This window comes from Gallinula chloropus, assembly GCF_964237585.1.
Source record: "Gallinula chloropus genome assembly, chromosome: 8".
NCBI classification, from domain to species: Eukaryota; Metazoa; Chordata; class Aves; order Gruiformes; family Rallidae; genus Gallinula; species Gallinula chloropus.
The window spans coordinates 9,920,940-9,934,297 of NC_140093.1; the positions used below are offsets into that span (position 1 = coordinate 9,920,940).

At 38.9% G+C, this 13,358-nt stretch overlaps 1 protein-coding gene across 2 annotated transcripts in view; it reads left to right on the forward strand.

Annotated features, from left to right (window-relative positions):
* ACAP2 (ArfGAP with coiled-coil, ankyrin repeat and PH domains 2) overlaps positions 1 to 13,358 on the forward strand; it is a gene marked incomplete at its 5' end in the record, with an annotated part of 60,577 nt that overhangs the window by 46,245 nt on the left and 974 nt on the right. For both annotated transcript variants that reach the window (XM_084267356.1, XM_084267357.1), the window contains 10 exons: positions 903 to 1,008; positions 1,494 to 1,702; positions 1,899 to 1,968; positions 3,218 to 3,312; positions 4,388 to 4,572; positions 5,378 to 5,470; positions 6,710 to 6,897; positions 7,225 to 7,334; positions 8,292 to 8,402; positions 8,638 to 8,699. In XM_084267356.1, the coding sequence (XP_084123482.1) occupies positions 903 to 1,008; positions 1,494 to 1,702; positions 1,899 to 1,968; positions 3,218 to 3,312; positions 4,388 to 4,572; positions 5,378 to 5,470; positions 6,710 to 6,897; positions 7,225 to 7,334; positions 8,292 to 8,402; positions 8,638 to 8,699 (1,229 nt within the window). The remainder of the gene's footprint in view (positions 1 to 902; positions 1,009 to 1,493; positions 1,703 to 1,898; positions 1,969 to 3,217; positions 3,313 to 4,387; positions 4,573 to 5,377; positions 5,471 to 6,709; positions 6,898 to 7,224; positions 7,335 to 8,291; positions 8,403 to 8,637; positions 8,700 to 13,358) is intronic.

The window sequence follows — 13,358 nt, forward strand, 5'->3', positions numbered from 1 at the left end:
GAACGATTCTGTTCTCTGGAATTTTGGCAAAGATTAGGTGATGCTGTGAGAAGTGTTTCTAGTATTTAGTTTACTTTTGGAAAAAAAAAATGCATTCTTGTGCTTTATGCATAAATGGCTTGTGGCTGTGGAGTGTGGTAGTAGCTGATACTGTCAGGCTGCCTAGTAACATAGAAAATAGCTCTGGGTTTCTCCAAGTTTCCGATCGGTGTAGTGAGAAACGCAGTAATAAGTTGCTGTTACAATAGTGTTAAATTACATTTCAGAAGGCACTAACTGAAACTGCCGAGTAAAATGTTTTTAGCTGTAGCAGTGCAGTGCGGTGGTTCTGTTTGAAGAAGTCTGGCAGTCCCACCACAGCAAAGGCAGGACGTGGGTTTCTCACGCAGGACTTTGAGATGTGACCGTATTGAAGTTATTGATAGAAGGTTGACGTGCTTTTAGGTTTGAATGCTCCCTACACTCTCTGCTCCTGCTTGTGTTTCTCTGCTTAATAGATTGCTGTCTGAATGTTTGCGTCGTGAAGGTGTGGTTCACTTTAACATGTGTTTTGCTCCTGCTTGCCTTTACCATTTCAGCCCATAAGTATTGGAACAGTTTTATACTGCCATGACCTGTTTCCTTTGACTGTTAGGGTGAAAAACAGTTGTTTCCTTGTCAGAGCTTTCAAGTATTTTTCTCTTAAGTGCAGCTTCATTCACTAGTATTTCAAGGACTTTTATCTGTTTCTTAGGTCATTAGTCATGGAAGTAAATTACATAGAAGGATATAAAAATAAAAACTTGCCTAATGAACAATATACTTGTGATAGCAAGAAACTTTCTTTAGAATCTGTATTTTATTGAACAACGTCTTGTTTGGTCAGTCTCTCAGAATCTGAGTACACATGTGATTTATTGCAGAAGCTGCATGCTTCAGGCTGACTCGGAAAAGCTGCGGCAGGCATGGATTAAGGCTGTTCAGACCAGTATTGCTACAGCATATAGAGAGAAAGGGGATGAATCTGAGGTGAGTTTAAAAACCATCCACTCAACATACCTCCTTTAGATCCTGAAAATTAAAAACAGAGAAAAACTTTTTGAGATGAGAGGGGAAAGAAGAATCTATTGTTTGATTTTACTGTCCCTGTGTGGAGCCAGGAGCTGGACTTGATCCTTATGGGTCCATTCCAACTCAAGATATTCTATGAAATTTGGAAGGCTGTGATTTATGTGTCATCTGTCTTTCACTGCATCTTACTAATGTTACTTTGACCTGTATGTGTTGAGATTTTTCTGTGGTGTGATTAAAATTCATATGATACTCCTGTATTTAGCTTTGCACAGGAAATACACCACTGAACAGTTTTTACAGTTCTATGACTTTCCTTGGCCTTAAATGCAGAAGTTACTGTTCTAGGATTCTAGAGCACAGTCAGTATCTGTGGGCTTTTTGTTTCTTCAATTTAGTGTGTGTGTGTCTCTCTTGGTTTGTTTGTTTCTTTTCTTTTATAGAAACAGGAAAAGAAATCATCCCCTTCTACTGGAAGCCTGGAATCTGGCAGTGAGACAAAAGAGAAGTTGTTAAAGGGAGAAAGTGCTCTGCAGCGAGTGCAGTGTATTCCTGGTAATGCTGCCTGCTGTGATTGTGGTTTGGCAGATCCTCGCTGGGCCAGTATCAACCTGGGAATCACACTGTGCATCGAGTGCTCTGGGATACACAGGTTGGGGAACTCTTCAGAATGGTATTTGATGTGTGCGTTGACATGATGGTTGCCCCTTCAAAAGTGTATTGAAGCAAGACTAGATCACTACTTTATTTGCATAAATCACTAGTTTATTTGCATAAATTAATGGTAAAGCTGTCTGAAGTAATACATAGCATGTAGTTACAAGTTAATCTTTATCCATGCTGTTTAGGAGCTTGGGAGTCCACTTTTCAAAAGTGAGGTCTTTAACGCTCGATTCATGGGAACCTGAACTTCTAAAGGTACGATAAATGTCTCTTTAATACCTAGACAGTTGTTCTAAAGCTTCTTCATCAGAAAGTTCAATGCAGGGAATGCTTTATGTCTTGCACTTTTGGGTAGAAGTTGTGTGGTGTTGGTTGGGTTTTAACTCACACTTTCTTATAACAGCAGTAAAAAAAGTGTGAACCAGAATAACTGATGACACCTTCAGTTTCACAAATGCATGTTGAGTGTTAAGCTTTGTCTTAATCAAAAGGGAAATGTGTTTGCAGACCAGAAATATAGTGGGCAGAAAAATTTTGGAAGTGTTCTACCAGCCTCAAGCCTGATCATACTTGAAAATCCAAATGCCTGCTCTTGGAGTGAGATCTTCATTTCGTACACCTGGCTTCAAGGAGAACACTTGTTCAACTCTCTTGTGTGCTATTTGTGTGCCACAATTCCAGCCTGAAACATGGCTATGAGAATGTGACACTGAAATACCAAAATAGGAACTTGTGCATGAATCCATGTGTGCAACTGGGAAATTGATGTGCAAATCATTTGTTTCCAGCTGTGACACTCTGGTACTTAGGTATTGCTTCTCTGTTCTGAACAATCAAAAGAATGTGAGTAGGGGTGTTTCTCTCGTGGTTTGACCTTAAATAATCGTAATATCAATGTGTTTGTGCTGAGGAAGCAAGCAAAAAAACCCCCAAAACTACACTCCCTGGCCTGTTCATGTAAATACCAGGACTGAGGATTCTACCTCGTATTAGAAGCAAGAAGCCTGCTCGTTGCCATCAGTAAGCTGGACTTCATGGGCGAACTCTTTAAGTCTCAGCAGGCTGTACTTCCATCTTTTTCTATATGTATAACAGATGAATGGTTAGCAAAGATGCGTGTTGAACAACGTGGAAGATAATTGGTTGCATTGTCTCTTGCCAGGGGGATAAGAATAGCCACCAGCAGAGCTGATGGAGAAGACTACCTTTGTTAGTGAGGCCTGAATGTCATTCTGATTATTGAATGTCAGATTGTCACTTTTGCAATCCTTTTTCAGAAGGGAATGGCATTTTAAGAGTGACTATGTCTTTTGCTATCTTACTCAGTTTGGTGTCTATTCACTCATTGTTTTCATGATACAAGCCCGTGCTTATGTCTGTAAGTGTATTTTTACTAGTGAGAATAGTAAGTTGTGAAAATAAGCTGAGTGAGGTTAAAAACAACTAAATAGGTAGATAAAGCCTTTTTTCAATGGTATTTGAATTTATTTCTTTTGCTTCATAGCTTATGTGTGAATTGGGAAATGATGTTATAAATAGAATTTATGAAGCAAAATTGGAGAAAGTGGGAGTAAAGAAGCCACAACCTGGAAGCCAAAGGTAGTAATTTGCTAGCAGTGCCTCTTCAGCTTTGTGTTGCTTCTTTCAGGCTCCAGCTTTAACCAGTGCTGCCAGTTAACTGTGTAACGCTCCTTTCATTGACTTTGTTTCCCCCTTTGCTCTCCCTCTTTTCCCATTCTGTATCATTATTGGGTGTTCCTTCTGTTGGTCCCTTTTGACTTCATTTCTCTTTTTTTTTTCTAATCTCACTCTCTCCTTTTTGATGACAACTCTATGACATTCTGTTCTGTCTCATCAACGTGGTCATGTTGATTTTGTTTCCAGTCTGCTTTGAAGCATCTCTGCCAGCCATGCTTGGTCTGAGAGGGCTCCTGGAAGGAGCCTGCAGCTGTGCCTTTTGCTTACTGTGACTTTTGTTCCCTGATCCCCAGAATGCTCTCTTCCTTCTGCCTACATTGTACGTGAGCTGTGCTGCTTTACAGCAACCTGCTAATCGTTGTACTGCTGCCTTCCATTTCTCTGATGCTAATTTGTGTTTGAAGGTGTTTGTCACATTTGGGGTGTGTGTCTTTAAGATAACCTCAAGTTGCAAGAAAAAATATGTCAGCATGTGTAACCGATCTGGTGGCTGTGCCTACCTGAGGTTTATTCTTGTTATGCTTCTCTTGTGCAATCCTGATGTTCCTTTAGCAAGTGTTGCAATTTATATTTACCTAAGAAATTATATTCTATGTTAATTGGTTATTAACAATGCAAGACACATATAAAGGATTCATTCCAAGAAGTCATGGTTGAACTAGATGATGTTTGAAGTCCCTTCCAACTGCAATATTCTATTCTAGGTAACATACAATAGGTAATGCCTATTTCTTCTACATGCTGCTTTCTAAAGGCTCTCGGCCTGAAAGAAAATGTACATATGTGAACTTAATGAAATTACTCTCTTTTGAGCCTTATGCAAAACTTAATGAAGAATCCAGAGTTAGCTGCTGTGCTCTTCGTCTTTCTGAAAGTGTTGTATGTCTCATGCAGTGCCAGACTTCAGTATGAAATGGGGGTTCTTTTGATACAGGAAAAAATTAGCTTACTAACTCCAAGATTTTGTATCTGACAGGCAGGAGAGGGAGGCATACATCAGAGCAAAATATGTGGAAAGAAAGTTTGTAGAGAAGCAGCCTGCATCAGGATCTCTGCTTGAATCTGGAACAAAACCTTTGTCTCAAAGTCAGGAAGAAAAAAGGCACAGTAGCTCTGAAAAATCCCTTTTGGCAGGGGAACAAGGTGCAGCATCCCAAAGAGGTATTTACACGCTCTCCCCTTAGTTATGTTACACTTGTTCTTTTTGAAGTAAGGTGGTTTTGTATTGATTTCCTGCCTTGTGCAGAGAGAAGGGAATCTGCCTTTCAGTGGGTCGCAGCCTGGGTCAGGAGTGTAGGGGAGAAAAGACTTTTTCAGAGATGGTGGGGAAGAATATGGAGTGGGGGGTGCTTATCATTCAGCAACATATTAACCACTTTCTTTCCTCCGAATTTTCATCCTTCTTAATTTTTCCAATAACGTTCTTTCCTGCCCTGTCCCTTCCTTACTGCCTGCTTTTGCTTTGCTAACTTGCATGTCCCAGCGGTTGCTGTAAGTAGCGACGAGGCGAGGCGGGAGTCTCTGTTCTGTCCTGATGAACTAGATTCACTCTTCTCCTACTTTGATACCTCTTCAAAACTACGTAGTAGTAAGTACTACAGCTATGGCGTGTTCAATATTTGCAGTAGTGATCCATTGTGTGTTGTGGCCATCTCCCTGCCTTTAATCCATTGTCTCCAGGCTCCTGCATTGCTTAGTGCTTTCATGAAATAATTTAAGCTTTTTTACTTATCCTGATCTTTTCCTTTCTAATATTCTTTGACATTTATTGTTACTATCATAAATCTTACAGTTGCAATATGTGACTTTGTATTTTTCTGTGGACATGTTAAGAACATTGAATAGGAACTAGTCATGTAAAAGAAATAAGTGTTCAGGACCAAGTATAAGAGCTTGCTTTATTATCATGGTTGTATCATGGTGAAGAGTAGGTCGGCATAGTAATTACAATTTCTCCCAAAAACAGTACGAAGCAGTGACAGTGGGATCCAGCAGAGTGCTGATGACAGCAGAGAAGGCCTTGCCTCTACTATATCAGCTAACAGTTTGTATGAACCAGGTGCGTCAGGCTTTGCACTTCAAAATTTAATCACTTCTTGGTAGCATGCTCTACTCAGAGATTAGTACTTGTTGATACAATTCATGTCCCCTCTGTCCTGGTGGACTGAGGTATTTTTAACAAGGATAACTGCTTGAGTGACCTTTCTCTTCTCCAGGCTTGGCAGCAAGAATGACACTGAATCCCTCTAAATTAGTTCAGAGAATTACGGTTTTCTTTCCAGTCAGATGATATTGAGCCAGAACTTGGTTTTTCCAGTACAGAGAGCAATCCCACATTGTGATACAGACAGGTCTCCACAGAAATGCATAATCCTTTTACAAATACTTAAATCCTTGGAGATAGAGTTCCTGATAAGCCAGAGATAATAGGCTTTTATATGTTATTTGAGCATTCTTGCTTAATTTTTCCTGTTATCCACTTCCTGGAATTCACCATGTCTTTAAATTTTACCTCCTCTTTACTGGAAGTTTTGTGAACTGATTGATGAAATTATTTGCTAGCTAATATAGCATCCTGGGCTGACAGGTGTATTGACTATGGCTTGTCAAAGTACCTGAAATGTTTATAAAGCAAACTTCTTTTTCTACATCAAAGCGCTGTTCTGACATGTGTGTTAAATCTAGTAGTTCACAGATGTGGTTTGTAGGCAAGCAGTGTGTGGCTTGGATCCTGTCTTTGACTGCATTGTAGAAACACGATGCTGTAACTCAGAAAAGCTTACATATAACAATGTCTTTATCTCCCAGCCTTCACTCTGTATAGTTCTTAAAGATTAAAAGAAATGTTACACTTCAGTCCCTCAGATCATAGCCACAAGGAGTAATTCGTAAAGACAGGGGTACCTTTTAATGAAAATTAGCTCAGAGCAGTGTTAGCCTCATATTCAGGTGAATCAGACTGGTGCAGATACACATTAGTTTTATTCATATCTTGCAGTATGTGATAAAACACACTTCTAAACCTAAAGTAATTTCTTAGAAATAACATGGAACAGGTAGATTGAAGGATACACGTGCCAGTAATGTGGAGAGAATGGTTTCTGTACAGTAGTAATTCTGTGAAGTGACCATGCTTGAATGCTGGAACAAGCTAAAGGCATCTCTGACTTCTCCTGGCAAAACGGGGCAACAATGCACAGCGTTTACTAAAACCTCAGCTATGTTATTTTTAGTCAGAATTATAAGAGGTACCTTATAAAACCAGGGATTGCAGATAAGCTTTTTTTTTCTTTTTTAGAAGGAGACAAGCGAGACTCTTCTGTGTTCTGTGACTCCAAGCAGCCTAGTCCGGGACTGCAACTGTACCGAGCTGCCTTTGAGAAGAATCTTCCAGATATGGCAGAAGCATTGGCCCATGGAGCTGAAGTAAACTGGGTCAACACAGAAGAAAATAAAGCAACACCCCTCATTCAGGCAGTGCGAGGGGTATGTGATGCACAGCACTGACTGATGCAAGAGGGGAGGAAGGGGAGTAAAAGGGATATTTCTATGTCACTGAGCTGCTTGCTTCTCTAACAAACGATAACATGACACTGAAGTTCTCTTTACAGTGTCCTTTCAAAGCTGTTTCTGAACTGCTTTTCCTGTTAATGCTTTGTTTGGAGTTGTATAACTTAGCAGTGTTTACATACGGTATGGAAGCAACTCCTTTTTGTGTCTTTTACCACATGACTCTGTGGTGTGAAGGCAGAACAGGTTTGACTCTTTTCTAGAGATCTGGTGCTGAATTGTGTCTTTGCTTTTATTTCATAGGGTTCATTGGTTACTTGTGAATTCCTGCTGCAGAATGGGGCTAATGTAAACATCAGGGACATGAAAGGAAGAGGACCCCTGCACCATGCCACGGTCCTAGGACACACAGGGTAACTCACTGCTCCAGAGTTTGTAAATGGCCATGTAGTTGCTAATGTGAAGTATGTTTTTTTTTCCCCAAATATTCTGGTATTTTAATATCTTTCAGAGAATCTAGGTTTATCTTAAATTGTTGTAGTGAGAGAGGAAATAAGATTTTTCATTAGCAGCCTCACCTGCTAGCAAAAGACATCTGTGAACACTCTTTGGTCCATTTTCAAAAAAGGTGTAATTAATAATGCCTTGAAATAGTGTGAACTTCTGGTTAAGACTCACAGGATTTTTTTTCTCATTTTCTTAAAAATATGATACAAACAGAAGAGAGCGGGGGGGGGGGGGGGGGGTGACAACCAAGGTTTTCTGACTCACCCCACCTGAGTGTTGCACTGAGTGTATCTATCTCATTTCCAAATGTACTGCATTATGCCTTGAGTATGCCTGTAGCAGCTCTGTTCATATGAGGACATAAGCTGGTTGGTGGTGCCCAAACTCTTTGCATGTGTGAATTCTACACATTGTGCCACAAATTGGTAGAGTTTGAGATGCAGGCTTAGTATGCCCTGCTTATAAAGGCATCATCACCACAGAGGAAAAAATGAGACAATTGGGTTAAATCAGGCACCTGTGAACTGTGTTCTTTCCTGTATTTGATTTATCCTGCTCTGTGGTTCTTGTCTCTTGTGGTAAAAGTGGTGAGGTGTTTTGTTTCTACAACCTAAACCGATACAATAGTCTCACTTCTAGAGGGTTCAACTCCTCACTGCACAAGCATGATTTGATATTTCCATATGGATAAAAAAATTAAAGGCTTTACTACTATGTTGACATCTTGATCTAGATGAATAGCACTGGGGTTTCTTATTCAAGAGACTTGTGGTGATTTCAAGTCAGATGCAATGTATTCGGCTTAATTTATTTGTTTTTTTCCTTTATTTGGTGAAAATTCTTTGATGTTTTTTTCTAAACAGACAAGTCTGTTTATTCCTAAAACGAGGAGCAAACCAGCATGCCACTGATGAAGATGGGAAAGACCCATTAAGTATAGCAGTAGAAGCTGCAAATGCAGATATTGTAACATTGTAAGTGGTACCTTCTGTTTTTTACTAGATTTTTCTGATTTGTTTCTTGTTAAAAATGTTAGAAATGTCAAAATTCCTTTATGTAAAAGCAGAGAGAGCAAAAGAAAAATCAGACTGCGCTATCCATAGATGACTTCACTGGTATAAGTTTCAGGAGGGCATTTTAGGTCTTGGATTGCAGTCATCTTTTAGTGCTTTAAAAGTGACAGTGTTCTCTTTGTTTCCTAAATCACAGGTTGCGTCTAGCAAGGATGAATGAAGAAATGCGTGAATCAGAGGGACTCTATGGACAGCCAGGTCAATACTCCACTAATAACCATACTGAAATGCAGTATAAGAAGTGCATTCAGGAATTTATCAGTTTACAGCTAGATTCTTAGGATCTGAGGAAAACTTAAGATAGCTTCATACAAATAATGTTTTTATAGACAACACGTGTTAAAGCTTCATTGAAATTCACTGGTGTCACTTTGTCAGATTATTTAGGGGACGTAAAAGGAGAGTATCTAAAGTACATTAGTATAGTAGTGTATGTTACTACAGCTGTTACCAACCTGTTTTGCTGGTAGTTGTCCAACATTTTCTCCTATTGATGTTCCATTGAAATTCATGTAATGTTAGGATTTACCTGACATTATTTAATAGCAGCCTTCTGGCCCGGGTTGCTCAGAGACAGTCGAGGAGTTCATCTTACTACAGGATACCATTCTCCTTCCTGTGGAATGGTCCTCTCTTTTAAGAAAAAATGCTTGCACACCAATGTAAAAATGTACATCAGATATCTTGAGGTAACTCCAAACAGAAATAGGAAAGTATTACTTGTTTAAATTTTATTTTTAAATATTTTTATTGTAGAAACAAAACAGTCATTCTTAAGTATGTATTTTTGTATGCATAGTATCTTACCATTTGATTAGAAAAAAAAAAAAAGAATTGGCATTCATTTGAGCCAAATGGTACAAAAAAGTAACATATTTAATGAATATGTGCAACTTTATTCTCAGGCACTCGGTCCCAATTTACACTATGTTCTGATGTGGTATTCATGGAAGCCACTACTTCTGTTATGGTGTGCTTCCATAGGAACCTGACTTGATCTCACAGGAATATCAATAATGAAGACACACTTGGTTGTAAAGTTAGACAGGTAAAACCACACTGCTCTATCTGACAGTGGTGAAAGGCAAACCTAACTCTTCAGGTTGAGCACTGAGGACTCTTGGCTTGCTCCTGTAAAGCCCTTATGTATCTTCCCCTGATCCATAAGGATTGTGTGGGTTTACATCTTTTATCAGATTGGGCCTGGAATGTACTCAAGGGGCAACGTTAGGTCTTATGTTAGTATCCCAGATGGACTCTATTGAATAAACCAAATTTATTTAGTTTCTCCCAAAGAATAGATGTTTTTCAAATTTATTTTTAAACCAAATTCTATGAAATAAAAATTAAAACAATAAAAGTATGATCGACACACAGAGCTGCTCTGCTGCTTTGGCAGAGCAGCTGGTAATTTAAAAGTATATACTTGGTTATGGGGAAGATTTCCCTACTCAGAAAATGCAGGAGGCTGCATACATGAAACAAGTTGGGTGCCAGTTTGGCCATTTTGATTGTCAAGCTGTTTTCTGATATAGTGCATATGATTTCACTGACAGACTGAAGGTAACACATACTGTTGGGTCTGCTTGTTTTTTATTTGAAGAGGTAAAAATAATAACTATCAGTTTCAAATAGTAAAACGCCTTTATTTTAAGGGAGGGAGGTATTTTGATTCAAAAGCTCTGTGCCAAGTCGTAAATTAATATCTTAGATCATTTAATTGACCATTGACAAATCCACTATTATTATTATTAACCAGGAAGTGTGTTTTTAGTTTGTACAGAAAGCCTCAGTTGGTTACTAAACCTTAACAGATGTTTAGTAGAATGTTTCATTCGTAACAAACACAGGCAGTGCTTACTGAAAGTCTGAATGTTTAAACCTGAGGTGAGGGAGACTATTTTCCCTGACATGTTGTTTAAAATGGTGTGTTAGACAGATTCTTCAGTGGGTAGATGAAATAAAAAGCGGGCTGAATCTTTCAATGCCAGTATCTTGATCTTTTTATCAGTTTGTGCTGCAGTAGAATCTAGAGACTGCAGTTGATACAAACTGATCCAGGTATTTTACAGATAGCATCTGATCCTTGTAAACAGGTGAGACTGACAATGGAAAGCAGAGCTGCCCTAAGGGATGGAGCTTGCCCAAATTCAGGGGGAGGGGTATCTCTAGAATAATTTGAAATTCAGGCCACAAGCTGTGGTGTCCCGGTCAGATCTTTCTGTATCTTTGGATAGCATAGCTCCCCTCTCCTATCCTCAATTCTTGCTGAAGCTTCTTTGAAAAGTTGCTGTAAATATTTCAGTGTTTTAAATGTTAGTGTCTGCTAGCCTGCCAGAAGGGCTGGGTACATGGGTAAGCCCGAAGCCCATCTCTGCTGTCACAGAGGTCGTACAGGAGGCAGGTCTTTTTCACTGCATATACATGTTACATTCTCTGCACTGCCCTTATTTTAGAGCTCCTTTTATCCAGAATTATGATTCTAGAAGAATTAAGGCTTTCTCAAGACAAATATATGTTTGCTGGGAGCTATGTGAGGGTAAATATTGGTGTATGAAGCAAACTGCCTACCTTCCGCTCTGGTAACGCAGGCGATAAGCGATTGCTAATGTAGCTAATGGCATCAGCCTTCCAAACCTAAATACTCCTGGCTGGTTTGCGCTGCTGGCAGAACGTACATACTGCTTTGCAAGGTACAGTTGGTCTTCCACAATATTCCTGGAATGGGAACAAGCTGCAAAACTAGCTCGTTCCACAAAAAGTTTGTCTCTGGTGGTAGAAGCCATATGCGCCATTGTACTGTTCCTTGCATACTACTTGAGTGCTCATCTTCTGGTGCTACAGTACGTCTGCTAACTATTTGATATCAGTATTGCTACTTTCTCTTCCTGTCTTTTCTTGAATGTATGATGTGTGCCTTTTGAGTTAATCTGGTGTTAAATGGTAAAGCAGTGTTATAGTATTTTTGTACATAAAATCTGCACTTTAGGGAAAACATTGCTTGGAAAAGGGAATTTCCAGAATTCAGTTTTAAAGTAGGATTTTAACAGTTATAAGGTTTACAGTATTAAATATTTTAATGCAGCATACAAACTAAAGGGGCACTTTATTTTAGTCTATTTTTGTATGTAATATTTTTGTTATGTAACAGAGCCAAGACCAGAGCCACAGTGTATCTTGCAAAAATAGCTTTTGGGTTTTCTTTCAAGTTAATATGAAAGAACCAAATATGGCAACTGGAACTACAGTACTAGTTCAACAGTGGAACCCACATCTGCATTAAAAGCTTAATTGCTTTTATCACACGAGCTTGATTCTGATTTGTGCTCTCTGTAGCTGATTTTTTTATGAATGTTATAACTCCATTCTGTGCTTATCTCCCAGTGCAAGCAGCTATCAGAAACTGTTACAGTAAAACGTGTCCTGTGCCTGCTTCATCTCTAAAATATACTTGAAACCAAATCTGCAAACCAAAAGGGAACTTCGCTGAAACTGGCTTTTCCTAGTAGAGCAGTACTGAATGTATTTATCTGTTAAAGCCTGGGAAGCATTGTGTCATTACACTCTTATATAAACCCACATGCCATGCATGTTAAGTATTTCTGGAAGGTCAGTGGTTATCTTTGAAAGTGTATTCAAATGAATGGAGTCTTGTCTCCAAAGAATAATAGTTCTAGTATTGGGAATGTACATTAAAAGATAAGAAACCAAACCAGTGTAACTTTTCACTGTAGTGCAAACCTTTTAAACACACAAAGAATTGAAATTTCAAACCTGCCCTTTGGGAAGCAGTGGTGGAATAATACTTTTCTTCCACAGTCATTTTGGAAGGGAAAAATTCTCTCATCATGTACGTTGAACACTGAGGTATTTGGGTTGATTTCTTTGTCGTGTTCTAAATCAAGCTGTCAGCAAGGAACAGTAGTGCTTGTGTCCTGTGCAGTCATCTCTGTTGGGAAGACTAAAATTTGGATGGCTGCATAGGTCCTGACTGGACCAAATGTTTTATGCATTTAATTCCCTTTGAAGGCAATAGAGTAAGGTTAATGTTTTAAAATGAAACCTGAGCTCAAGGCCCAAAATGCTGCAGCAGATGAAAGAATGTAAAAATGTCCTTTTTAAAGTGGCAGAAGAATGACTTGGCAATGACTCAAGAAGTAATCATTCCTGAATGTGTTTTCCTGTGCAGACAGGGAGAGGAGGGAGGCAGGCCTGCTGAAAATCACTGCCATCCCTCATTTTGGGTTGTGCAGTAGTAGTTGGGTTGTGTTTAAGCACAAAGGGTGAGGATAAAAAAAATAAAAAACCCAAACCCAAAAGAAAAATGGTTTAGGAAAGCATTATCACTCTTACAGATAAAACTAAAAGATGTAATAAATATTCAGTCATGCATGTAAAAGTTTGTTTGCTGAAGTAATGGGCCAAAAGGATTTATGAACAATAATTTCTCTACCTAGGATTGCTTTTTTTATACTCTTGGTTACTGACTGTTTCTTTCATGGAGAGTTCTGTCTGTCTGTAAGACTTCTGACCTCTGTTTCCAAGTAAATCTTTATTTGTGCCATAATTCTACTTTTCTGAAGACAATCTTGCTTATGTTTCCTTGCAAACCCAAGGATTTTATTCTTTAATAGCTAATAAACATTTTTCTTTCTACATTGCTTTAAAATGCTTTCATTTTTCCTTTCTAACTCTGACCTTTCCTCTGTGTGGCTGCCCATGAGGTACTATTTCAGGTATAGTTTGGCTTTGTTTAATTTGCTTCTGCAGAATGTGCATGCAAGTAAATGGTCCCAGAGAGTTCACATCAGCATCATTCCATCTATAAGCAATCTTTACACGTGACTAAGTGTTAGA